The 27,707-nt window shown below is 42.0% G+C and overlaps 1 protein-coding gene across 1 annotated transcript; it reads left to right on the top strand.

Annotated features, from left to right (window-relative positions):
• The first annotated feature begins 1,854 nt into the window (after window positions 1–1,854).
• On the top strand, window positions 1,855–25,891 carry strip2 (striatin interacting protein 2). Its single transcript, XM_061075800.1, has 23 exons — window positions 1,855–1,965; window positions 7,973–8,042; window positions 9,861–9,935; window positions 10,300–10,305; window positions 12,540–12,668; window positions 13,236–13,356; window positions 14,265–14,333; window positions 15,076–15,182; window positions 15,290–15,417; window positions 15,819–16,007; window positions 16,687–16,737; window positions 19,254–19,486; window positions 20,350–20,415; window positions 20,500–20,563; window positions 20,844–20,915; window positions 21,052–21,126; window positions 21,669–21,766; window positions 22,383–22,509; window positions 23,571–23,671; window positions 23,808–23,874; window positions 23,975–24,079; window positions 24,350–24,554; window positions 25,641–25,891. Exons 1-23 carry the CDS (start codon window positions 1,855–1,857, stop codon window positions 25,889–25,891), a joined length of 2,520 nt encoding a protein of 839 aa, XP_060931783.1.
• Window positions 25,892–27,707: the final 1,816 nt, after the last annotated feature.

Consider the following 27,707-nt stretch of genomic DNA (forward strand, 5'->3'; position numbering starts at 1 on the left):
TCACAAGCCCATGTGACCTCAACACTACTCTGCCGATGTTTGTGCACTTCTGTCACCTTGTGCTGTTGAGACTCCCCCTCTTATCGAAGTGTGACCTGTCCTTGTAGTTCTCAAGTCTTATTTCTCTGCTTTTTGTAATGTGTGTTAAAGAGTAAATGTACCTCTCGAAAGCTGAGGTGTGTATGTGAGTGTGTGTATACATTTCTGTGTGTGTGTACACATCCTCTCTTGTAGGCCTTTGTTGCTTCGTTAACAGCTGCCCCAGGATCCTAGCCTGTGTGTCATGGGGAGAAACCATTTATTTTATAAAGTTTTTATTTGTTTTTGTCAGTTGTGAGCTGACCAAAACGTGGGCGGGCGGGGGACGACACCAGCATCATATGTGTATATATACCTATTATATACATATATGACAACCTTTAAAAGTATAGGAAGGAAAAAGAAGAATCAACTCCTGTATTTATTGTTGTAAATCCTCATGCAGTGCAAACTGGCAAAAATCCCAAACATGTTTTAAGTTGTCTAATAAAGAAAAAAAGATCCCTATGTTTAAATATTGCAAGTGATAATGTTAGATGATGAGCAATAATTACAAAATTCTGTAATCTTAATGAATAAAGATGTAAAAAATTGTAAACAGTGTGTTTTGTCTTGATTTCCACATATTTTCAACAGTTAATCACCTGCTTCGTCCTCATACATGTTTAGTGTGTGTTCCAGTGTGTTGTAATAGTGGACTGATGTGTGTGTGTGTGTGTGTTCCAAGGGGTGGGGCATGTGTGCAGCTGTTGATGTCTCTCACAGCTACAGTCACAGGAACATCTCTGACTTGCACAGATCTGAGATGTTTACTCACACACACAAATTGCATCACAGGAATCAACAAAGTTTAAAGAACAAGATGTGAACTTTTTATCAGAAGCTCCATGTTTCTATTTCTGCTGTGTAAAAGCAAAGCATGTCTTTTTACACTTCCATCAACACAATATACATTTATCATATATTATATAAAATGAACTGGCTCCAGAGAAGGGAGTGTGACAGGAGGTGAAGCAGGTGCATCCAATGGTCGATCCGCTGCTGTTTGCCAGATCTGGGCCACAAGTCCTGTCAAGGGGGCCCAAAGTTGTTTTAATTTAGACCAATTATTACAGTCAATGAACTCTTATTGGATATTTCATCAAGTTTGACATTTTTAATGTCATTGATGTATTGGCACATGAATATTTTTTCAATTAATGGTTAAATATTGTTCATTAAATCACATCCGATCAAATTTGATTTGTATAGCCCAGTTTCACAAATCTCAATTTGCCTTATAGAACTAAACAAGGTGTAAATGAAAGGGTTAGGATCAAATTCTATTTCTAATATTTTGTGAGATTTCTTTTAACAGGTCACATTAACAAAGCATAGAATGGAATATTTTGTTAATGATACATAAAATGATTAGTTATCAATATATATCAGGATCAACTGCTCTCTCTCTCTCTCTCTCTCTCTCTCTCTCTCTCTCTCTCTCTCTCTCTCTCTCTCTCTCTCTCTCTCTCTCTCTCTCTCTCTCTCTCTCTCTCTCTCTCCCCCCCTCTCCCCCTAACCCCGCCCTCTCGGGGCGCGCAGGGACAGTGAATCAAACACACTTGGCTGGTGTGTAGCATAGACTGTATATAAAGGTGTGTAGGCGGAGGAGAATCGGACCCTGAACTTGTTCTCCGGACCGAGTCGCTCGGTGTGTGGGTGTTTGTGTCCGCGGAGCTCCCCTGGTGCGGCGCAGCGTCAGCAGCTCTCCACGCCGGCCCGGCATGCACCAGCCGCGGGGGACGAGGAGGCAGTGAGCCGCAGACACCCGGAGAGATGCAGGCGGAGGACATGGAGGTGCCGATCATCCACAACCTGAACGACACCGGAGACAGGCTGAGGCCGAGGGGCAAAGATGTGTTCAAGGAGCAGCAGAAGGAGTCGGAGGTAAATCCGAGACGGCAGCGTGTGGTGTTGGGGCGCACTGGAGGTGTGTGTGTTTGTGTGTGTGTTTGTGTGTTTGTGTATATGTTAGACAGAGTGAGTGTGTATATGTATGAGAGAGAGGTAGTGTGTGTATGGGGGGGGGGAGAGAGACAGAGTGAGAGACAGAGTGTGTGTGTGTGTGTGTGTGTTAGAGAGAGAGAGACAGTTGCTGGGGAGTTTTCAGACTCAGCTTTCCATGCACACACCGTGTGTGTGTGTGTGTGTGAGTGTATGTTTGTGTTAGTTTGTGTGTGTGTGTTCTGAAGCATACACGTACAGACAGACAGGCTCACAGACACCAAGGTGCTATTTTGGCACCGGCTCCTATAAATAACCCAGCAGTAATCCTACAGTGGTGCTCAGTGAGGGGGAGGAAGGTGGGGAGAGGTGACTGCTGCTGTCAGGACCTCCACCTCTACCACTACCACCACCAACCCCACTAATACCACTAAACCTCCCACTACTACCACCAGACCCACTACCATCAGCACCCCTAAATCCACCACTACCACCTCTTCCACTACCATCACCACCAGATCATCACCACTACCACAAGACCCACTGGCTCCACTAAACCCACCACCACCACTACCACCAGCACCCTACCAACTTCCACCGCCACCAGATCCACTACAACCACCACCAGATCCACTTCAACCACCACCAGACCCACTAACATCACCAAATCCACTATCACCACGACCAGACCCCCTACCACCAGCACCAGACTACCACCACCACCACCTCTAAACCCACCACTACCACTTAACCCACCAACACCAAACACATCATCATCAAGCACAATGCATACACTTTATACAATATGTTTGCTGTTCAAGTAATATATGACTTTACTTTGGCCTGTGGTAATGTGATGATCATTATTTTAGACATGGATTATTCCAATCATATAACAATGCCAAGCTGGTACCCTCTTGGATTTATTCTTCTTCTCACTATTGTTTATAATCTACTGTTTACTCAGTCTATTGTTATGTCTACGAGAGGAGTTTTTTGCTACTGTACATGTTTTTGTCATGTTTGCAGTGTTTTATTAGCCCATGCAGTCTCTGCAAACTTTGGTGCATGACACCAAATATATTACTCACTTACTCAATCAGTTCATCACTGACTGAGACATACTGGAAAATAATGAGAAATGCATACTGTACATTCTCACAGTCCAATGTGACTGATTCAAATATCTAATCTTATTTGACCAAATTTAAAACTAAAATATCTAGTTTGATAGCATGCATGACAAAGAAAAGCAGCATGTTTGGCATTTAACTTGAAAATAACTAAACTGATTGATTGTTTTAAACTATCAATAGTCAGCTATTGATTAACGTGTTTAGACACAGATTTATGACCTTTGCAAAATGCACAACTGACAATAAGCTAAATCAGAGCTTAAATTAGCAATCGACCAGGAGATTGAATTTAGATGAACTGGCAACAATTTAGATAATCAGTATGATCATTATTGTAATTCATCAGGCAGTGAATCAACGAACAAGAACGAAACAGTGGAAACCATAACCCATAATTGTGTTATTTTCAATTAACAATTAATCTTTATCCAATCAAAAAGGCTGAGACATAACCTCTGATCACGTTTATTATGTGATGTTTTTAAGAGTGTTTGGAGTCGCCCTCTGAAATATGGACCTGTAAGTCTCCTCTGGTTTGGTAGAAATGAATCCCACATGTTTTACGGTTAATCTGATGGGGACTGTGCAGCTTTATTCACATCTTGGGGTAAAATGACAAAAAGATGGGTTAATATTTGTGGGTTTCTCAGCCCCTATACAGATGTCTTCATCCAGGGCCAACACCCTCCACCTATTCTGTGATCACATTGAATGTTTTTTGAGGGAATTGGAGCATATTCATGTCCTACTGTACGGGGGGGGGTGGGGGTGCGTCACTGATAGTGTATTGGATGAATGACAGAGACTTTGAAAGCACTTTTCGGAGCCGTGGGCTGATGCTGATGCTTCCTCAGTGCACCAGAGACCCGGCGTCTGTGATGTTAACCTCAAATCAGAGTCTCTCATGTGTGTGCGTTGACCGTGAAGCAGTCATGTGTTGTCCATGTGGCAAATGTTGGTCAGAGTGGGGGTGTTGACGTCGTGCCTGGTGTTAGCACGCTGATGTGGTGCAGGGTGTGTGGCCGTGCCAGGTTGGAGTGGGGACGGATTTCGCTGTCAGCTGGCGGAAGTTGGGGGGGGGGGGAGGGGGTGGTGGTGGAGTTGGAGCCAGTGAGTGAGACTGGAGAGGATGAGAGGGTGAGGAGGAGTGAGTGACTGAAGGGAGAGGGAAAGAGAGAGTGTTGTCTGTGTCGCAGGGAAATCTCAGTTGGCTTTGAAAAGAGCAGTCAGTCACTTTTACATCCTCAGGTGACAGTTTAGTAAACACCTCAGGGACGGGGCCACTTGGTGATTTTGATGAAATCTTTGAGTCAAACATTCCCTCCAAAATGAATCTTCAGGCTTTATAAAGGGACATTGGTTGGTTCCAGCTTTTTACAATGAGAGGATTAGCTGTTTATCTCAGTTTGATACTGTTGCAGATCAAGAATCAATTGGTTTTGCATTTTTTGGGTCAAAATAGGAAACAATTTGAACACGTGCTCCAACAAATTGAGACAGCTATTTATATCATTTGTGACACATCATAGTAAACAGCTTATTGATTAAATAAAATAGTAATTGAAGGTTTAAAGTGAAAATCATTGTAAGTTTAGCTTCACACTTTATATCAATAATTTACAATCTTTCGACTCTTTTCTTTTTCAAAAAACACTATTTTCTTTTCATTCTTTTTTTTTACATTGATATTAGTTATATTATTTCAAAGGCGGTTGAGGGTTATTTAATTTAAGGGCTACTCCAGCAAGTCACTAGTGCACTTCCATGAATGGGATTCAGAAGAAGCAGATCTGAAAAAGAACATGGGATAGTGTCAATCTAAGTCCTCAGCAACGAGCCCAAAAAAGATCCTACACTTACTGTATTATGCAACTATTATAATCTTGAGCTCCGGCTGCACCCACACCTCCAAGCTGGGACACTTATTAGTAAGTGCATCTTTAAAAAGGGAACTTGAGTCGTGGGTCCTCCATTTAATTTTGCTGATCTGTTGATTGGACAAAACATAAACATTTTAAGACGTCCCTTTGGCCTTGTGGACTGAACTGATCATACAAAAATGTCAGTAATAAATAAACTTGAACGTGAAGGGACAATACAGTGGCAGCAGTGGATGACTTTTGGTGTATGGATTTTTTTTAATATTTTGAAATTGAACTTTGTATAGTTTAAGCAGCAACCACAAAATCAGCAACATGTGATTAAACTACAAATAAACTACAAGTATTCATCCATAAGAATATGATCTAACGACACGGTCACACAACCTTGAATGCAGGCAGATGTTAAGGGTCAAAGTTCGCCGAAATTGAACTCCACAGGAAGCCACTTTGCAGATTTGCTTCGCTGCAGGAAGTAATGGTTTTAATCAGCCCCTTTATTGCAAGAGATTAGAGGAGAACAGGAGGTGCGCTACAGATATATATTCAAGTATTTGTGACCGTACCCTAATAATATTTTCTGCACATTATCATGTGAGAGCTAGCAGTGAAATTGCTGCTCCTAATTGGCCCCTTGCAGCTTGATCATTACTGAGCAGTTACACAAAGGTGATATTGTGTCGTTTACATTAATTCGTAGTGTAGGAAGCTAAAGATGAGACCAAAGATGTGGGCATAGTTTTGCTTGTCAGTTAGCATTTTGGTGTCAAAGCCCCCCCCCCCGCCCTCAGACTTGTGGGTATTTTTCGGTGAATCATCCGTGCTCCCAAGCGGTTTTTCATTTCCTGGTTTACAAGTGCAGTAATGACATCAAACCACATTACTGCGGCTCGGCGTCATAAACAAACCGGTGGCTGACGTGCTGTATTTCAGTTGGTGCTGACTTGGAAGCAGCAGGTATTTATACATGACAGCACACAGCAGTTATTTAACCAGGACCGCTGACTCAGAGCACATCCTTATTTACAGTCGTTGGCTGGTCCGGGCCTCGGGGCGGCTCTCGAAGGTTTTAACATGTCTGGCGCTCGGATCCTGGAGGCCTGCCTGTGATGTCCTCTAAATCTCATCAACATGACATGAATCTGTAATCATCCTTGTAGGGAAATGTCATCAGTTCAAGTCTCACACCCAAAAGATAAACAGAGAAAAAACAAGAATGTTCCTGTTGCCAGCTTGATTCTCTTACTTCTGTTTCCCTGCTGTTCGTCCCAGGAGGTGATCTCACACGATTCCTGGTTCTTTTATTTGATTCTTTCTTTATCGTATGGACTTATGGGGAATCCACTACCTGGTTTGTATGGCTACATGCTTTTTTTATTGTGCAGTATTAGCTTGCCTTATTGAGGTGTGACTACATATGTGTACTGAGGATGGCAACTCCTCTGTGAACCTGTTTGCTTGTGTCACTGAAGTATATGCGTGCGTGTGTATGTGTGTGTGTCTGTCTGTCTGTGCACTTGTTAACTAGTTTTTAATCATTAGAAAGAATATGAGGTTGTATTATAGTCTGCATATAAAGATGGACGAAGCCTCCATCTTGCAGTTTTAACATTCAGAGCCAGAATCCTAGCAGTAATGATTGAGGTTTGGAGCCTTGACATTGAGGTCCTGCCGATAAACACACTCGACAAATCACAAGTTAGTCTCAGCTGTCAGTCACGACTTTTCACCCCATTTTTATAGCATCAAATAATTATGGAAACATGGAGGTGGCATGGTTTATAACCTTTACTGCAGCCAGCCACCAGGGGGTGATCAGCATGATTTGGCTTCTCTTTTGAAGCTGTCATGTGGACTATCTTTGTATTGAGTCTATGGGTTGTACTGTGCTTTGAGACGATCAACAGCACAACCCAATCAAAATGACAATTCTTACATAGTGATGCTGAGAGCTTCAGATTTACTTATCCACTGCTATATTTATTCTATTACACACCTACTGTATGTATTTATTCATATGTTAAAATATTTATTCATCTGCTACTACCTGGTCCTGTACATATATACTTCATTCAGCTTAACTGTACATAACTCAAATCTGTATTACTGCGCTCACTTTAATCAATCAGTATTTATTTACCTTCTTACAATCAGTTTTCACAGCCGTTATCCTGTTCACCGTCCTTTTACACTCATATACACTACTCTCACTTGTTGTGTTGAATTGGAATTTGAATGCTCTTCTGGTTAAGATGTTATTTTGTAAAAAAATATTTAGTGAGACGACTTACGCAAGCGTACTCCATAGTTATCAACAATGGTTTGGATATTTCAGTCTGGATCACAGTGGTGGACTAACATCGTCATCCCTGGAGCCGCTATCTTTTTTCATTCTTGAAAGCTTGGACACGTGCTAACCACAGGGGGAGGCTGAAGTCAGATCTGAGAGAAAGACTGGACACAGCAGCTAATCTGCTCTGCAACAGGGGCCATGTCTACTCCTGCGCCTTCTCTTTCCTGCGGCTTATTTCTTCACTGGTGCAGCAGAACGGACCAGAACCTCCTGTGACTGTTCAGTCTTTCTGATTAAAGCGCCGCTGTAGCTGTATGTGCCCATTGAGAGCACCTGTAATTATGAGTGGCTCTGGAGAAGAGGAGAGATACAATTATTTAAATTACTTATCAGCAGTGCGGCGATCCAGCAGATAACACACACACACACACACGTGTGTGTGAGTGTGTGTGTGTGATATGCAGAGCTGAAGTGTGTACAAATGTAATTGGAGTGCAGAGTAGTGGTAGGTGCTGAAAAGTGTGAATAGCCTGCAGTATGTTTGCGTGTCTGTTTGTATGTGGGTGTGAGGGCATCTGTGATTGGCTGAGGTCAGTGTCCCACTACTGCACAAGCTCATGTGTGTTTTCTTGTGTTCACAGAGCTCCATGGACTCTCCCAACCTGGAGTTCGAGTATGGAGACACGGACACAGTCACCGCTGAGCTCTCAGGTCAGACTCCTCAACAACTCACAGTGGAATGTTTTAAAATCAGTTTTAAACTAAATCAGCTCCATTTGCAAACCGACTTTTTTTTATCCATTTTATTGTTTTCATGTCTGATGTGCTGCTAAAGTCATGAATGGTTTTCATGTGTGACATAAAATCTAATCCACACAATCCTTGTAATAATACCTGTGGTTTCTACTCAGCATGCAAATTACTGTGTGCTAATGATTGGAAATAATCCTGCATCTGCACTCATTATAAGAACAACACCGTAATTATATATTTGAGTGTTATTCATAAAAAGAATAACTAGAAAGGCACTTGGTAGAGCGCACACCTCTGCCAAAACCCTTGAATTCAATCAAGCCGCCAAGAATCATGAAACACTATAGTGCAGTGCCAGTTCTAAACCGGCCTGTTTGTTTGGCCTGTGGTGATGCTGGTTACAGTTTTCTTTCTGAAACTGTAAAAGTGTCCTGCAGTAATTGAGCTGTGACAAAGTAAAGACCGGCTGCTGGAGTCAGTCCACAGAACCCTGTTTATTCAAAGTTCAGTGAAGCAGAACCCCCGAACTGGAGAATCAGTTATTAATATTGAACGTGTCACACCAAGTTCAACACTGCACTTCCTTGGGCCCTCAACAATACAAAATCCAAGTGCGTAGATAATATGATGAAAAGTTCTGGAGGAATATGAGCCACACAGTGAGGGACAGAGATTTGGGGGATTACTAGATTAGACAGATTTCCTGGGAAATTGGTGATACATCCAATGGCAATGTCATAAAAAGTGAAAATTAAACTCCAGGATTTGTCCCATGGTCCAAATCTGCGCCTTAATTTAGTGGCTCTCTCGTGGTCAATGTCCCATTCTTTCACCAAGTCTTGTGGAAGTCTGTTCAGTAGCATTTGGGTAATTCTGCTGACAAGTCAACAAACTAACACACAAACCAATGGACAGGGCTGAAAACAGGGTGGAGGTGATAACCTGACACGTTGTAAACAGCTTAGAACCAAATGTTCTGGTCCTGACATGTTTTTCACAAACAATCTTCATTGTATGACTAATGTTATGAGTAATCACAAACACTGATTATACGTTCAGGCTCCAGTATCTGTGTATCTGGTAACACTTCATGTGCATCCTGGTTTATAAATCCCAGTTCTTATTGTACTCGAGTACAAGTAGTTAATTCCCATGTATGATTCAGATTCTTCTCCTCTACAGTATTATGCGTTTTTTGGGGGGATGCCAGTAGATGTGTATGAGAGAAACGTTTAATAACAGCATTGATTTAAAGTCAAAGTGATTGTTCTCCTGGTGGCCAAGAGTGTTGGCGAAGCACATAGACAGTGGCAGCGATTCTCCAGCGACAGCTTCTCATGGCGGAGGAATGACGACAGATTTCAGAGCAGGAAGAGACGCACAACAAAGTGAACAGTTGTTAGACAGAGCATGAAACAGATCAGCCCCACACTGAGGAGACAGGAGCTCAGCGCGTGTCCTGTTTGTTTTTGTAGGTTGGTAAATTTCAACTGCAGGAGCTTTTATGTGTCAGCTTTATTTTCTGTACTATTCAAAATTTGCACTTAAATATACTTCGCTTAAACCAAGAGATTAACAATAAATAGAAACACAAAATATAGACAGAAGTATAGAATTAAGATATTGTAAAAAAAATCTATAAAATACACTATATACTTTAGGCAGCTCATATCTATAAATGTGTGTAATATGTTGCAGCTTGATTGAATTTAATTGGACGGTTTGGCCTTGATGGATGTGGGGTTTGGCTATAATTCTATATTATTGTGTTCACAGAGCTGTACAGTTACACAGAGGAGCCGGAGTTCGCCCTCAACAGAGACTACTTTGAGGAGGACTTCAGGAGCCATGGTACTGTGTGTGTGTGTGTGTGTGTGTGTGTGTGTGTGTGTGTGTGTGTGTGTGTGTGTGTGTGTGTGTGTGTGTGTGTGTGTGTGTGTGTGTGTGTGTGTGTGTGTGTGTGTGTGTGTGTGTGTGTGTGTGTGTGTGTGTGTGTGTGTGTGTGTGTGTGTGTGTGTGTGTGTGTGTGTGTGTGTGTGTGTAACCTGATTGCAATGTCATGTTAAGTTCACCCAGATATCAGAAAGATATCCTGGGTATGTTGAACTCACTTCGTAGTAAAGGCCACGGGGTGTGACTGTCGATGCCATTTGTACAGAAACGTTAACACAAAACAGGGTCACAAACTCAACCAACACAAGTCCACAGCCAGCAGACCGTGGTTACTTGTTTATCACAGAGACCTTGACAGCTCCTCCGACTGTGTGGCTTGTGTTGACTGACACAACAAGACTGAGTCCCTTTGTGTAGCACTGAATGCCCCGACTGGCTCCAGTTTACTGCCAGATAACAGCGTCCCTAAGTGAAAGGTTGAAGGTTTACAAAATGTTCCAATGCAGCATTGTTCTGCTTTCTCAACACGGTAAGCACAATAAATTAATGTAACTACAAGAAATAACTACATTTCAGATTGACCAACTATAATTATTCAATTGTAAGTCCATTTCTTTTGTTTCTTTCCTTTTGTGCATTTCTCAGCTTCACACCAAAAGCTGTGAAAGCTCAGTTTTCTCACGTCAGACGTCCAACGTGAGCCAGAGCTGCTCTTCACTGTGTGTCTGTGGGTTTTTATATTTAAGCCGAGTGGTGTGAGGCGAGGGTGACCGGGAACATCAAAGCTCGATCTTTTAATCTGTTCAAAGACTGAATATCCCCACAGATACTGATGGGAGGGGCCCCATCACAACTATGCGATTAATGTGTCTTGCAAAGAACAAAGCGGCTTTTCCGACGTGAACTTTGACATTTTTGCCAGTTTGACAAAGACATCAAGCTTTAATACAGTGTTTCTTTACTTGATGTAAAAACAATATCGAAGCTCTTCATTTGCTGGATAAATTCGAACTACAACACACAATTGTGATTGGAATTTCTTAAAATGCCAGAAACCATCTCTGAGACTCATCTCTCTGACGTGCAAGTTTTTGCTCGGCCTAAGTCCCATCCAGTTACATGGAGGCAAATGAGACGATTTGGCTTCACTTTTGAGGAGTTGTCATGTCGCCCAACTTTATTTGTACAGATATATACAGATAAATATCCCTGAACAGTTCCCCTCAGCTCTTAGGGGTGTTGTAGCCTATTTTGCCTCATTGTTTTTGTTTATTTTCAGTTTCCCCCATTTGGTGCTTATCATGTCAGTAACAACCCATTTCTTTGGAATGAAGGACCAATAATCTTGAAAACATTGTGTCACACAAAGAACATTGTGAGAATCAACAAGACGCCACAAAGGACCCAGGGCTCTGTGAGCATAGACAAAACAGAAGCATCTTTCCCTTTGGACTAGAGCGAGAGAGCCAGATGATCTGTGTCCTCCTCTAACTCACAAGTCCTCTCCTCTCCAAGTGCAGATGAATAGCAGGATTAGATGAGAGCTCCGGCTGCTGTTTTACAGAGATAGAGCCCGGAGCTGCCTCTTTGCATTACAGGCTTTTCATTAGTGTGTCTGTGTTTGTGTTAGCCCTGCATTTGAGCTGTCAAAGGCTGGTTTTTCTGATTGGCTTGTGCTCTTTGTGTGAGTGTGTGTGTACATCACGTCCACTGACAGTTTACTCATCTGTGTTTTTCGCATATAGCTTTAAATTCTCAGTCACTCACAAGAATGACAGTGATTATGACTAACATGTCTAATTCTAAGATGTGATTTGACAGTGTAAGTCAGAGTCTCCTAGTAGAAGATCACTGCTTCTCTGATCATGATTATCATCATGACTCTTAAGCGGATTACTGTCTACTTAATCAAATTCTCTATCCAGAGAAGGCCTGCTTGTCATTTAAGTTGACTTTTTTGTAGTAGTGTAAGATCTGCTTTACATAAGACTAAGTGTATGCTAGTGCTAATAATCCTTTTAATACGTCTGCGACAGCCAATGGCCTGGGGCATTATGTTTTTGCGTTGTTCGTCCGTCTGTCGTCCCATTCTTGAGAAAAACGCGATATCTCAAGAATGCCTTGAGGGAATTTCCTTAAAATTTGGTAAAAACATTGATTTAGACTCAAGGAAGAACCGATTTGATTTTCTTGCCTGAAGGTCAAAGGACAAGATCACAGTGGCCTCACACCAGTGCAAATGTGATATTCGGACTGTCCATAGCGAATTTCATCTGGTAGAATATTCCTTGGACTCACTGAGTCTTTCAGTGTTCAAAGTCAAGGTCACAGCTGCTTTGACAATAAGTTTTTAGCTTCTTGAATATGATATATCAAGACTGCTTGAGGTAAATTACTTTTGATCAGTTGTCATTTGTAAACAAAGATAAAGTGATTGTGTTTTAGGGGTCAAAGATTAACCCCTTCTATTTCTTCTGAAGTTTTCAATTTCAATCACTTTTCAATAAAAAGATAGCATAAAGAAAAAAATAATCTATCCTTGAACTCTGTGTTGTGCTCTAGGCAGGAGGTGGATCGAGCTGGCGGTGGAGGAGCAGAGGACGTACGTGATGAGGCTGCTGGACGCACTGGAGGTGACGGACAGAGACAAGAGGCTGAAGGTGGCCCGAGCCATCCTCTACCTGGCCCAGGGTACATAGACCTACCACAGTACAGCCAGCAACTTTCACAGCAAACCCACTGTGTCTTTATAGAAGAAAAAATACAGCTGTCATTATTGTAATTAAATTAGTGGTTCCATTCTATTTTCGGGTCCTACAAGTCATGACATTGGGCTAGCATGCCTAGTAGCAGAACTAAACGGAAATTCAGTCATTGTTTATTTTAGTATCTTTACCTGTGCGCTTCCTACTTTGAAATACATAGTTACGTCACTCTTGAAATAATTATGTTCACAGTCTTCTTCCTAACCTCATTTTGTTGCTATGAATCAAATGTTTAATGGTCACCATTAATCTCGTTGCTGGCCGGCTTTTTTTGGTCAGGATTTTCTGAAACTTCAATAGAGAAAATGAATGGGAATCTTCCTCTCTAGTGGTTGGTGGTGGCCAATGTTATGCTGTTTAGCCCATGTTTTATGTTGTGTGATGTTTACAGTTTGAAATGCTTTTTATGTGAGAGAGAACTATGTGATTATAATCACACAGCAAAAATGTTTTTAAAAAGCTTTGTGTCCCATCTTCGCGCGCCTTTACCCAGGAGTGTTTGATGAGTGCGACACGGAGGTGGACGTGCTCCACTGGTCCAGACACAATGTCTTTCTGCTCTACGACATGGGCATCTTCACGGCACTGCTGGAGCTGCTCAGCATGGAGATAGAGTGAGTCGTCTGCACTGAACATGCTGGGGATATATGAGTCATTAAAAACTTTTATTTGCTTCTATAATAGAAAAAAACTGCCAGTAAAAAAGTGATAGCATCGTTCTTAGTGAGGAGCAAAAAAGCTCTTTTTAAAAATTAATTTCCCACATGGGTCAGGGCCTGCAGCAATGAAGGAATGGAGAGGGCTGTAGTATCGGGAAAAAGGCGATTATGATTTCTTATCTGGAGGTCTTTCATTGAGTGGGCGGCAGGTTTCACACCTCCAAAAGGTCATAGGTTCAATGCCGTTAAGAGTCGATATGTTTTTTGGCTGGTTTCAAGATCAAAGTTCTCCCAGACTCCTCCAATGTCTGAAGCTCGGGTTCCCTCCCAAATCCCCCCATCTCCTTTTTTACAGCTCCCTCAAATGACAGCAGAGGAGGTTTGTGGGCTTAGAAATACACAGGGAGAGAAACCGAAACGCAGAAACACAGGAAACACGCCGTCTGTGATCCACACTTCAAACCATCCGGTAAGGACGCGATGTGGCAGCGCCTCCTTGAAGTCAGTTTTGCTGCTGCCGGTATCAGTCTCAGTTGGGATCCAGCATTTCTTTGTGGTTACATAAGCTGCTCGCATCATGGCACAGTCTGTGCTGCACAGCAAAGCAATCAGGAAAACACACACATGGGGCTCTGCAGGTCATGGCTGGTTATACCAAAAAAAAAGAAAGAAGAAGGCATCAAATGGAAAATGAGAGTGGGTTTGATCTACACAACATATCATTATCATGTGTTGGTCATACAGATTTGTATATTCTCACCTGTTCTCTATTTGATTCCTTTTAATTTGCAGTCTGGCTTATCATTTTATATAACACGAGTAAAATAATGTAATTGTTTCCTTGTGTGTGTGTGTGTGTAAAGCAACAGTCAGGCGTGCAGCAGCGCTGTGAGGAAACCTGCCATCTCTCTTGCAGACAGCACAGAGCTCAGGTGAGGAGTACAACCAGAAGACTCCACATTCTTAACATAAGGTCAAAGTCAATAAGTCATATGCAAAAATATTTATTTGTTTTTATATTGTATTTTCCTATTTCTCAGGTTTATGTTTCCTCTCTTGCTGTTTACCCTTGTGTTGTTCGGCCTCATTTATAAACAGATATGCAGAGTTACCTGCATGAACACGTACACATCTAATCCACAAAATGTAATTATCTTCAGTGTTGCTCACATTCATGTTCAATCTTTGCTTCCACTTAATGGGATTGATTTTTGAGCAAAATTGGCTAAACGCTCCTTTACACACACACACACATGCACACACACACAAAGCTCCCCTATGCAACCCCCGAATGAACACTTACATATAATTACAGGCTAGGGGAGTAGATTTGCAGCTAATTACAGCGGCTAGATTGAAAACCGCTGTAGTTAGTTTGAAAAAAGTGAAGCGCATAAAACCCATCAGGTGAATGTGGATGGATGCTGCATTATTCATCTGGCAGAGCCCAGGAATCATTTCCTCCCATTTTTTATAGGCAAAAGCAGACTGCAAATACCAAGTGTTTTTTTTTTATTCACCATTTTATTATTTTAGTTTTTTTGACATGGAGATCCCTTGTAAGCCTATTGATGCTGTTTAGGGCGCCAGTTATATGCCTCAGACACACACACACACACACACACACAAACAAACGGTAAAACTCAACTGTGTGCATGTTTCTTTTCTTTGCAGAGTGTTACTGAGCATCATGTATTTGATGGTGGAGACCATTAGAGTTCAAACAGACGATGACCGACCTGAGTGGATCGCAGCCAGAGAGGCCTTCAAGAATGAGTTGGGTATGTGTCATTCACTCCTGAAACTACACAGTGCTATGTTCTGAGAGAGATATTCATATATCCATACGCACAATTCAAACCCATTGGCTTGACCTCTGTCTCTTTAGGTTCACCTCTGTACAATGGAGAACCCTTTGCCTTGCTCCTCTTCACTATGGTGACCAAGTTCTGCAGCATGAACGCCCCACACTTCCCCATGAAGAAGGTCCTCCTGCTGCTCTGGAAGACGATACTGGTTAGTACGTCACAACCAGTCATACATCATCCACAAACATTTTTATCTTCTGTGAGGGCAGAAGATAACAGAAAATCTAAATATTAAGTATTGCTCCACTATTTATTGTATCAGTTGATCTATTAGTGGGTTGTATTGCAAGTAACAGACATTTTAAACTTAATATCAGGGGACACACAAAGATGTTATTTCATGTAAGGGTCAACGAACCTAACAGGTAGTGAAACATTTTTAATGAATAAAATGATGTGTATTATGTTGTACTTATGCAAATTACCTACAAAATGCACAAACCACATGTAAAGATTTATATATATATATTAATACTAAATACAATCACTTCTATGTATAGCATTACATTTCCCCACGCTGTCTTACTGTTGGTCCATCCTTCTGTCCAGTTCACCATGGGGGGCTTCTTGGAGCTCCAGCAGATGAAGGTTCAGGGCCGGGAGCGCCTCAACCTGCCTCCGCTACCGGAGGACAGCATCAAGGTTGTCAGGGCGATGAGAGCGGCCTCGCCCCCGGCCTCGGCCATGGAGCTCATCGAGCAGCAGCAGCAGCAGAAGAGGGGCCGCCGCAGCCGTAGGGTACAAGACCTCCCTCATCCTCCACACACATAATCTAAATTCATGAATAATTCCCTGGGAAATCTGCGAGAATGTCTAAAATGTCGCAATTAGACGGAAATGTCCCGGATCTACACAAAAATTAAATGGGTTGTTTTCCAGCCCATGTCCCATCTTTTTATTGTTTCATTGGAATTTGTAGTATAGTTTTTGAGTAATCCTGCAAAGGAACAGGAAAACATAACCTACTTGATGCAGGTAAAAATATCAGCGCCTAAGTTTCTTCACAACATTTGAAAAGACACTTGTTGTTTAACCAGCTGTTAATTTATCTCAGTAATAGAAGACAAGAGTGTGTTTGATACCTTTAACTCAACAACATAACTTTATTACTAACATCAACATTATAAAAGCTAACCAAGACTCATCGCTCTATAATTTGCGCTTTATATTGTTGGACAGCTCCATCCGTTTGACAAACTGTTTGATTTGTTAAATTCCCTCTGTACCTTTTCTTTCCAAAAGTCCAACATCATCAGTTCCCTGTTGTAAGTCAGTGACCACAGATGATCTCGGTGCTGGTGTCGGGGCATCTCAGCCCCTTGTATTTTCGTAGAGCTTTGACCCGACAGCCTCTTTCTCTCTCTCTTTCTAACTGTCTTATGGTTTCTCATTGCCCGTCTCCCTTGTGTCCCCACAGAGTGCCTTTGTTGATAGCTTGGAAGGAGACAGTCCCTTTCCCAAGAAGCAGGTCTTTACCCACAAAAACCCTTGTTTTCCTTCTGCATTTTCCTCTCTGCATTGAGCTGGACTTTTTTGCACTCCTCTCCCACGTCCTTGCAATCTTCTCTTTCTATTTTCCCATTCTCTCTGCCCCTTCTTCTTCCTACTTTTTCTGTCCTTCCCTGATCTTTCTCCTCTTGTCATTTAACCCTATCCAAGCTTGTTGGTGTTTGCCCCAGTTTTCCCCTTGCATGTGGATTAAGATCTGATCTGTGTCAACAAAGAAATGGATCGGAAACTCAAAAGTTAAAGCTTGAGTCATTGTGGTGTTACCTTGCTCTCTGCCTCTCTTCCTTTTCTCTACCTGCTTTTTCTTCACTTTCCCTCTCGTATATTCTATTTCCCTCTGTCCTTCACTTATCTTCCTTTAATGCTTCATGTTTTATTTTTAATCCCCACCTGTCTCCTCCATTCCCATGTACACTTTTTCAGTCTTACTTCCTCCTCTGCTCTTTCTCCTCCCCGTCCTTCCTGTCCTCACACTTCCCTCCCTCCTTCCTGTGCTTTTCCCTCTGTCTTCACCTCTCCCCCCTTATCTGCCATCATACAGTTCTCCCCTCCTTACCTATTTCTTTGTCCTCTTCTCTCCCACCATTCTCGTCATCCACTTGCTGCTATTCCTCCCACCTTCCTTCCATCTTTCTGTGCTTATCCCAATGTTTTCATCACTTCTCGAACATCATACCATCCTCCCCTCCTCTCCTTATCCTATTTCTTCTTCCTCTGCTCTCCCACCTTTTCTTATCCCTGTTCATATTTCTCTCTCCATTTCCCCTTCATCCTCTTACTGCTTCTCTGCTCTTCCTCGCACTTTCCTTCCTCCTTACTGTACCTGTTACCTCCCTCCAACACCTTCCTCTCCTTACATTATTTCTTCCTCCTCTCTCCTCCTCTTCCTCCTCCTCCACTGTGGCCTGCTCAGTACATGGGTATGGGGTTTTGAGAGATAGGGCTGACTTGCTGGCTGTTATCATTGGCACTGGAGCGTTCACTGTATCCACTGTCCCCATAAAGACGGTCACCTCAGACATCTGCAGTAGTAGCATCCCCTACCCGGCGTAGTTTTCATCACATTGCTACTGGGTTTGGCCTCAAAAGAAATCACCTTGCACTCTGGACTAGGGGTCAATGTCATGAAAATGCATTCTTGGAGGAGGTGAAGCGAGGTCATTACGAGCATTGTTTTACCTCTGCAGGTGTTTGTTTGGGTTTCACTTCGCCTCTCTCTGAAATGGATGTCATTGGAAGCGGCTTTCCCCCTAACCCCGACGGAAACAACATTTAGCTTGACCTCTCACTCAGCAGAGAATGGCTCACGACACTGTTTCTCCTCCTCCTCCCTCCCTCTCCACCATACACTCCTCACTTAGCATTGGCATTAGCATTAGCACTGTCACTGGCGCACCATACATCGAATGCACTATCTCAACTAATGTCCAGGCTGCTGACTCATATGCCTGATGCTTGCACTATTGCCACACTCATTCATTAGAGAATTTGATACTGTGTGTGTATGTGTGTGTTTAACGCTTGAACTAAAATGGGATTGTTTGTTGATAAGAGCTTAATATACAGTTTAAGCCATATGGGCCTTGCTTGCATTTGTTGCTGTTTTGGTTAAACGTGTGGTAAGTCTAATTGCTAATGTTGCTTGAAGTTGCTGTGAAAACTCAAGACAAATGTGACATTGATTTATTTATTTTTGGGTAATTAAATGGTTTTTTTTTTACACTACGGGACTGAGGGCAGTGCAAATTTATGTGATTTTTCCAGTCCATTGGGACGTCTTATGATCTGCAAACTACAAACACACTACAAACATTACAAATTTGATTACTTTTCAGATTAGCCCAATCAGCAGATTTGAAACAGTAGGCACACACATATTCGATTTGTTTTCCAGTTGAGGACCACATATGAAACTGGCATGAATCTGAACTGAAAATGCCTGGTTAAGTTATTTTCTTTGTGTTCCTTGTGTTACCTACCTGAGGGAATGAAAATCCTGTTTGTAAGTTTACCTGCAGTGCATTTACATTATTCATACGTTTATTTGGGAGACACCAAACCTTTAGGGGGAATACGGGAAAGTAGATATAGATATCAGGCAATAGCCATTTATCCAAAACAACTTCAGTTCTCTCCTAAACTTCACCTCTTCTAAATAATGGCATAGTGGCAAAGCATCAGTAATGTAATATTTAAAGCCTCCAATGAACTTTAACTGCTTTACTTTGCTGTTTTCAAATGTAGGTTTTAAGTTGTTCAAATCAATTTAGTCTATGATTTTTGACAGTATCACACAGTATATACAGTATTCTGATCATCCTACTGGTTATGCCATCAGGTAAAGTGTGTGTTCTGGTTTTGGGTCAAGTCATTATGCAGTTGTAGGATTTTGCTGCTGGTTTAATAGAAATCTCAAAATCATTGGCTGGATATGTTACTCAGTCTCATTCTAATCACCCGTCCTCTCTCTCCCAGCCCCTGGTCAAACAGGACAGCCTGGACACGTACAACGAGCGGGACCCCTTCAAGAACGACGACGCCCGGGATGAGGAGGAGGACCCCGAGGACACAGACAGTGGCATCGAGGGCGAGGTGGATCCTCTGGACCGCGAGATCATCATCCAGCCTCCGCCGCCACCGCCTCCTCTGAGACCTCCGACGGAGAGGGTCAACTTCCCCAAGGGCCTCCCCTGGGCCCCTAAAGTCAGGTGAACTGCTCAGTTTTTTTGTTTCGGATTCAGCTTTCAGAAGCACCCAAAACCCTTTTTAACAATTATAGGCTGCGGCTTTGTTAGGAAAGTAAAATAAGGTGCTGTACACTTAAATTTCTCCCATACTTTGAAATGATATATAAACACTATGCATAACTTCAGCAAGGAAGTGTTAGAGCACACAAAGCTGTGTTACAAACAGCTTATGTGAAATCTTTCTATGGAAAGTAACACAGGCACTAATTGCTCCTAAAATGATCCCCAGCAGACGTTTAAGTCGTCTAACAGCACTTATTCCTGAGAATAAAACCTCCAAGTTAATGTTGGCCACCTGCCATGTTAACCACTACATCAGAGAAGCCTTGGCTGGACCACCAGGAATGAACGTCATTATCTTTCTGGAAGCTCTGAGAAATTAAAGCTAAATGTATGAAATCGTCTCTCCTCGCTCTCTCATCCAGCAATATGTTCTCCATCTGTGTTTTCCAGACAGTCGCCTGTGTGTCTCCGCAGGGTGCAGGCTCGCTGCTGCTTTGAGGACATGAATAATGCATCTCAGAGAGGCCACTTTATATTATTTATCATGCCTCAATATCTGCAAACCTAAATATCTGCAGACTTAAAGTGTGTTTATGTCCATGTCTGCAACACACAGGCCTGATCATTGGCAGCTTCTGAACCCACTGCACAGAGAGCAGCAGCTGATAGTGTGACTGAAGAGATTTGAGAACGCTCGTGTGTGCTTGTGTGGGTGTTTGCTTGCCTCGAAAATCCTGTGATTAGTTGCCTGTTTGGATACATAATTGTAGCAGCGGGCGTTAAGAGATGAATCTAAAATCTGACCGTCTGTGTGTCCACAGGGAGAAAGACATTGAGCACTTCCTGGAAACCAGTAGAAACAAGTTCATCGGCTTTACCCTGGGAAAGTGGGTATTTCTTCTGAGACGTGCTCGTATTATTCTTTCAATCTTTCCTCTCAGAGTCTGGTCTAACTGAGGGTTGTTTTGCAGTGACACAGAGACCTTGGTGGGCTTACCCAGACCCATCCACGAGAGTGTCAAGACTCTGAAACAGGTGAGCCTCTCATTCTCGCTGCAGTTTTTACTCAATTAAGAGCAAATATCCTTCTCCTTGGTCTTTTCTTCTTTTCTTTGGATCATTACAGTCTCCTAATCAATACTCCCTCGCTGCTGAATCCCCTGACACTGGCATCCCACTTAAAAATCCATACGTCCTGTTTACACAGACTGAGAAGTGTAGTTACACAGATTAATGCTCCTCTGGTTGTCAGTCACAATGCTAATTAAAACTTCTACTTTGATTTGCAGTATGTACTGTTGTTTTTCTTTTTCAGCACAAATATGTGTCTATTGCTGAGGTCCAGATCAAGAGGGAGGAGGAGCTGCAACAGTGTCCGCTGACTCTGGTCAGTTATCTTTACATTTTTTTAACATGGGAATTTTATGCTTTTCTCAAAATCTTTGAAGACCACACATGAGATGAATGGAATTTTTTAAGTGATGAATACTTAATGATGAAATGTTGTGTATTGTGTTGTTTAGGGTGAGGAAGATGTGGAGGAGACTTCAGCAGAGATCCTGTACCTTGGTATGCTTCCTAACCTCTCCCAGTATGTGGTGAGTAGCTGATAATACTAAATACAATCACTTCTATTGTTCTTTGTTTAATGTGGTCGTCCTTTGCTGCATGTCATCCCCCCTAATTCTCCCCCTTAGTCTCTGTCCTATCAATAAAGGGCTTACACTTACACAAATATATTAAAGAATTTGAATCCTGATCTAGTTAAAGTAAAATGTGGGCTTGAAGTTAAGTAGGAAACAGATCTTGAAATGTTTTGGAATATCTATAGTATGTCTTTTTTACATATACACATAATGTAAGTCATGTGTTTTTGTCGCTGCAAACTTCTATGTGGATATACATTAATGTTATTAGTAATGCATCAGATGCATTGAGGAACAGTAAATGGCGTTCAGGGGAGATTGTCTCTATAATGAGATGGTGGAACCATTTTCTTTGAGTAACACGGTTCTGTTGATGTGTGAAAATCAATTTAAAGGTCTTGAACTCGGCTAAATTCACCCTTCTCTAAGATGATGAATGTGTCAATCTGTTTCTTGTGATGTTTTTTTTAGCTCTTATTTTTTTCCTGTGACAGATTGCCCTCCTGAAGCTGCTGCTGGCCGCAGCTCCCACCTCCAAAGCCAAAACGGACTCTATCAACATCCTGGCTGACGTGCTGCCTGAGGAGATGCCGTGAGTCCTCTCCCAGACTGCTGTTTTCATGCAGCCACAGACATACAGAGCCACAAATACAGTAGCTATTTGTTGAGCATTTAAGCACTCAAGTCACAAATGTTCATAAAACTCAAGCAATCTCTTTACTTTTCTTCTCTTTATTAAACATAGGCAAGAGAAGTTTAGTTTGTATAACATTTAGATTTTTGATGGAAAACTATCCGAAATATGGTTTGTCTGGCTTGTTCTTCTGCAGGTGACTCACTGACACTGAGAGGTTTTTTCAGCTTAACATCGATTGAAAACTCTGACCTGAAAATATACTTGTTTTCGAAGAGGAATGAGCTGTCAGTCTTCTAATGCTGTTTTTTTCTTTTATGGAGACAAAGCTGTATTATAATAGACTCGAAGGCCTCACTGTGTGTGTGTGTGTGTGTGTGTGTGTGTGTGTGTGTGTGTGTGTGTGTGTGTGTGTGTGTGTGTGTGTGTGTGTGTGTGTGTGTGTGTGTGTGTGTGTGTGTGTGTGTGTGTGTGTGTGTGTGTGTGTGTGTGTGTGTGTGTGTGTGTGTGTGTGTGTGTGTGTGTGTGTGTGTGTGTGTGTGTGTGTGTGTGTGTGCGTGTGCGTGTCTTCCAGTATCACAGTCCTTCAGAGCATGAAGCTGGGAATTGACGTGAACCGTCACAAGGAAATCATAGTGAAGGCCATCTCTGCTCTGCTGCTGCTGCTCCTCAAGCACTTAAAACACAACCATATCTATCAGGTAACACAGACACATATAACCGTGCACAATTCACACCTACAGGCAGCTCACATTAACATCTATTTCTCTCTATCCGTCACACATGCACAAATAACCCTGCACCTCCCCCAGTGCCACCTCCACCGTCCTCCACCTGATTATCCGGTCAAGCGTTCCATTTCCCCCCTCTTTTCATCTTTGTCTCCTCCCCCACCTTTGGACCTACAGCCCCCCACGTGCCAGCCTCCATCTCAGACTGACAGTCAGAGCTCTGTTCATCTCAATGACAACAAAAAAACAGATTGAAAGAGAGAATATGGATGAAAAACTGCTCCTAATTATAATAATATAATATATTCTGCAAAATATTTGGTTTTATTTTAATATTTTTATATCTGCAGCGCTTTCATCCAATCGGATGCAGATATTTTCTGTTGCTAGGAAGGGACATTCCTCCACTGTGTTGTAATTGGCTGCTCCTCACAGTTATGGTGGTGGCGCCCTCTAATGCCACAAAAAGAGATTACATTAGCAGAATGCAGCTGATGAGGGGAGTCGTATCAAATCGTCTTATTTGATCCCTAAACAAACTTTGCTTTGTAACAATGGACAAATCGTTAAATAAAGCTGAATCAACGACAGCTCAATAAAATACTGAAATATGAGCTGATGAGTTTCAGCTGCAGAGTCGCTCCTGTTTTTCATCTTTGAAAATCTCCTTGTGTGAGGTGAAGGACTTTCATCATGATAAAAAATCCACTGGTCCTTGACCTGTTCTCCACACAGCAAACTCATCAATGGGTTATTGGTTACAGTTTCATATTCATCTGTCCTTTTCTATTACATCTAAAAAGTGGTATATGCATTTAACATGAAATTATTTTCTGTAAGGCCAAATGATATCAAAAATCAGTCTAGTGAATATCTTCTTTGTGTGAATTTGAATTCATTAAAAAAGTGCAATACAAATAAAGCTTATCATATTATTAGTATTATAATTATAATTGTTATCGGTTGCTGCTCTTTTCCACACTGTCAGACTGTCTAACTCTTCCACACTGACGCCTTCTCTGTTTCTGCAGTTTGAGATCGTCTCCCAGCACCTTGTGTTCGCCAACTGTATCCCACTCATCCTCAAGTTCTTCAACCAGAACATCATGTCCTATATCAGTGCCAAAAACAGGTAGGATCCTGTTCTCTTTCCCTGTTAACACTGGTGACGTCTCTGAATAGCACAGTTTATCTCTCTATATCACACCAAAAAGAACAAAACTGAAGCAAAAATTGGACACTTTGTTTTTTGTGTGTTTTCACTTCAGCATCTGTGTGCTGGACTTTCCTAACTGTGTGGTCCATGAGATGCCTGAGCTCACAGCTGAGAGCCTCGTGAGTCACAACACACAAGACACATCCTAACTGCATAAAGGTCAAGTATGAATATGCCCTTCCAGAACTTGCTATGACCTGAGTCTGTGTATTATTTCAGGAAGCAGGAGACAGCAACCAATTCTGCTGGAGGAACCTGTTCTCGTGCATCAACCTGCTGAGGATCCTGAACAAACTGACCAAGTGGAAACACTCCAGGACCATGGTGAGGAAATCTGAATCACAGCAGAGTCCGGAGATGTGTCTTTAAATCTAAATGTCTAAATACATGAATCTCTTGCTGTCAACTGTGTCCTATCAGCATCTGAGATGGACTAAACACTAATATGTAATTTTACTCGGATCCAGGGCTCTATCAGTTTGAAAAGAAAAATTAAGGAGGGCTACAGAACACATTTTCCAGCCATGGATTAATATTTAGACTGTTAAACACCAGTTCTGCTCTTCTCTTTCTCCCGATAATAACCTTTAACAGATGTTGGTGGTGTTCAAGTCGGCCCCCATCCTGAAAAGAGCTCTGAAGGTGAAACAGGCCATGATGCAGCTCTACGTCCTCAAGTTGCTCAAGATCCAGACAAAGTACCTGGGCCGCCAGTGGAGGAAGAGCAACATGAAAACCATGTCAGCCATTTACCAGAAGGTCCGCCACAGGCTCAATGACGACTGGGCGTACGGAAACGGTAAAGAAGAGTCTATGGGAACCAGATTCATCAACTGTTAAAACTGTTCACTTTGAGCAAATCTGAACTGGTAAAGAAAGAGTTTAAAGGCAAAATGAGCCAGATTGTTCACAGTGTATTGCAGATGATTTAAAACTTAATGTTTTTTGACTTTTTTTACATAACTGATAGAATTTTCTCAAATATAGTTTCTGTCGTTAAAGTTTTTTCTTATGAAACTCATTATGTTTGCGCAAGAACTTTTACACTTGGTTTTCATTAGTTGAGGGAGGAAGGGGAGAGATTTGATCCATCTTTATTTACAGTCTAAGGTACAGAGAGTAAACAGTTTGAATAATGACCAAAAAATGAATTCAGGAAGGAAAGGCAGCAAAGTTAATATTTAGTAAGAATTTAGTAAGAATTAATAAAAAAAAAATGTAAGTATAGAGTATATTTTCAATATCAAGAAGGTCTTATGAACCAGTGTGGACATTTGACGTGTATTTCATATTAAGAAAAATTGCAGCCTCTGTAAAAGACGGTTATAGTCCTCAGGAACGTTAGATCGTAAAACAATCTGCAGCGTTCATTAGGCTGTGACTCGTATTCGTCATTCTCCTGCAGATGTGGCTCAGTTTAACCTCTCAGATCCTCATAAAGGAAGCAGTCACATTGATAATTAGTCCCAGCAGTTGTCCTCCTCTACCCTTACATGCAGCTGGTGAATAAAACAAATCCTGCAGAATAAAAATGCATTCACTCAAACCTGTGATTTCAGGTTAGTAAATGCTAATTGTATAATTAATGCTGCGTTTATGTTTCTGTCTGTATGGTAACTCTATGTTCCAATATGTGAGAACTACAATGGTACGACAGCCTCTGGCGACTGGGGTTGTGTTGCCATGGCAACATAGCGACGGGGGACTTTTCAGGGTCACAGTCTCGTTGTGGAAGAGCAAGTGATCTGTCACCATTGGCGTTAGAATGAATAGATGGATAAAAGGAATAACAGGGAGAGCATGAAGAGAGAGATACAAAAATACCGAGAAAAGAGCCGAACATTCATATGTATGTTTTAAAGAATTTTTCCACCTCTCTTCCCAGATATCGATGCACGGCCCTGGGACTTCCAGGCAGAGGAGTGCGCCCTGCGTGAGAGCATCGAGAAGTTCAACAGCCGGCGCTATGACAAGAACAAGAACGGTGATTTCATGCCCGTGGACAACTGCCTGCAGAGCGTGCTGGGCCAGCGCGTGGACCTGCCCGAGGACTTCCACTACAGCTACGAGATGTGGCTGGAGAGGGAGGTGTTCTCGCAGCCGATCCAGTGGGAGGGGCTGCTGCAGAATCCGTGATGGAGATGAGAGAGCGAGGGGGGTGGGGTGAGAGGCGGTGGAGTCAAAGGTTACACACACGAGCCTGTCAGTTTGGTTGTAGGGGGCTGGCGTTGCCTCAGAAAACGGAGCCCAAGGAGAAGAGAAGTAGGGAGGGGAATATTAATCTGCACATCAGTGATGTGGAGGAGAGGAGGTGGACGAAGTTGCCCCTCGGGCCCGGATGAGAGGAGACGGAGGAGACGGAGGAGAAGAGGTGACGAGCAGACGGAGCTTCCTTTTGCGAGCTCGGCACAAACAGACGCCACACACATGTACACACACTTGACGCTAACATGTGCCTATGACTACTATGAACACACATGGACGTGACAGGTGAGAAGAGTAGTAGCATTTCACAACAAACATCTGATATGACTGTAGCAGGAGACAGTTCTGGCCACTTTACTGCCCCTTAGTGTTACACAACAACAGAAACTCCACTGTCCCCTCTTTCTAAAATGTTGGTGCTTTTTAAACTTACTGATATTTATTTTCTTTTGTAGCGATACGAGTAGATAAATGTTTTATGACAAACAATTTTTTTCAAAAAAATATGTAAATTTAAATGATTTCTATTCAGTTGATGCCTTTTTTTATTTTGACACGGAGCATATTGGGTTGTAGTTTCTCGGTGATGGATCAAGTTTTTCTTATGTATTTTGTAGAAGAAAAATGCCTTTTGGAAGCAAACCACAGGGTCATTTTGATAGTCCAAATTAGTACAAGTTCTCTGAGCTATTTCCTCCAAAAAAGAAGGCACCAAAAATATACAAATATATATAAATACCAGCTGTACATGTAGGGTTTGTTTGTGGATGTTCTAAATATAAAAAAAATATGCAGAGGATGGTTATTTGGGCACAAAGCAAACAGAATCTGCTTGAAGATACTGCATTTTGAGGTAGGTTTTATTTACCTTTGATCTCTTTTAAACTGAAAATCCTCTATACACTAGAATCCTTGTTATTCCAGCAAAGCTCAGTATCTTTAACATTACAAAATCAGATCCGTAATAACTGACGTTCTCCAGGATTCATTTGTGTGCATGATTAAAACCCCAGCCATGATCACCCCAGTAGAAGGAGTTCTGTTTGGAGGTTAATTTCAACTAAGCGCTTCAACCTGCTGACTTGCTCTCCACCTGTCCGACAACAGCACAACACGTAAAACCACTAAATATTAAACCAGCTCCCCGGTGGCGGCCATTGCCTCGCTTGTTTGAAAGAACACAAAAAAACACAAGGTGCTGTTTTTCTAGTTCGTCTACAACTGAACCTTATTATTAGACTACCTACCACCTGAGTTGAGAGCTTTCTGCGCTTGAAGCACATTCACGAGCACAGAGGCCAAATAAGCGTGGCCACCTTTTTTTCCACGTCACTGGTTCAGATTGTTATCGACTTGTGTCAATGGGTCAGGAGCCGTCGTGTATTATTTGTGTATAGAAGAATCTTCTCTGTGGGAATGTGCATGGCCACTGTGTAGTTTTGAGTATCTGTTCACACTTAAATAACTGTATGTGGAATGTCCTTTATTTGTATAATGATGTATCCAGCACAATTAGAAGTGTAGTTTTTTAATCCTAAAGCCACAGTGTGCTGCTTTACGAGGGGTTTTATTTTCTTCTTCAGGAAGGTGACTTGTTTGAAAAAAGAACTATAACAGATTCTCAGGTTTATGGAGATAATATATTGCAACAGTTTTACAAGCTTCTGTCTCATTGTCTAGCTCACAACATGTAGTGATGAATACACGTTTTTGTCAGATACTAACCAAGGGATGGAGCTGTGCTAGC

The sequence above is a fragment of the Limanda limanda genome, chromosome 1, assembly GCF_963576545.1.
Source record: "Limanda limanda chromosome 1, fLimLim1.1, whole genome shotgun sequence".
NCBI lineage: Eukaryota > Metazoa > Chordata > Actinopteri > Pleuronectiformes > Pleuronectidae > Limanda > Limanda limanda.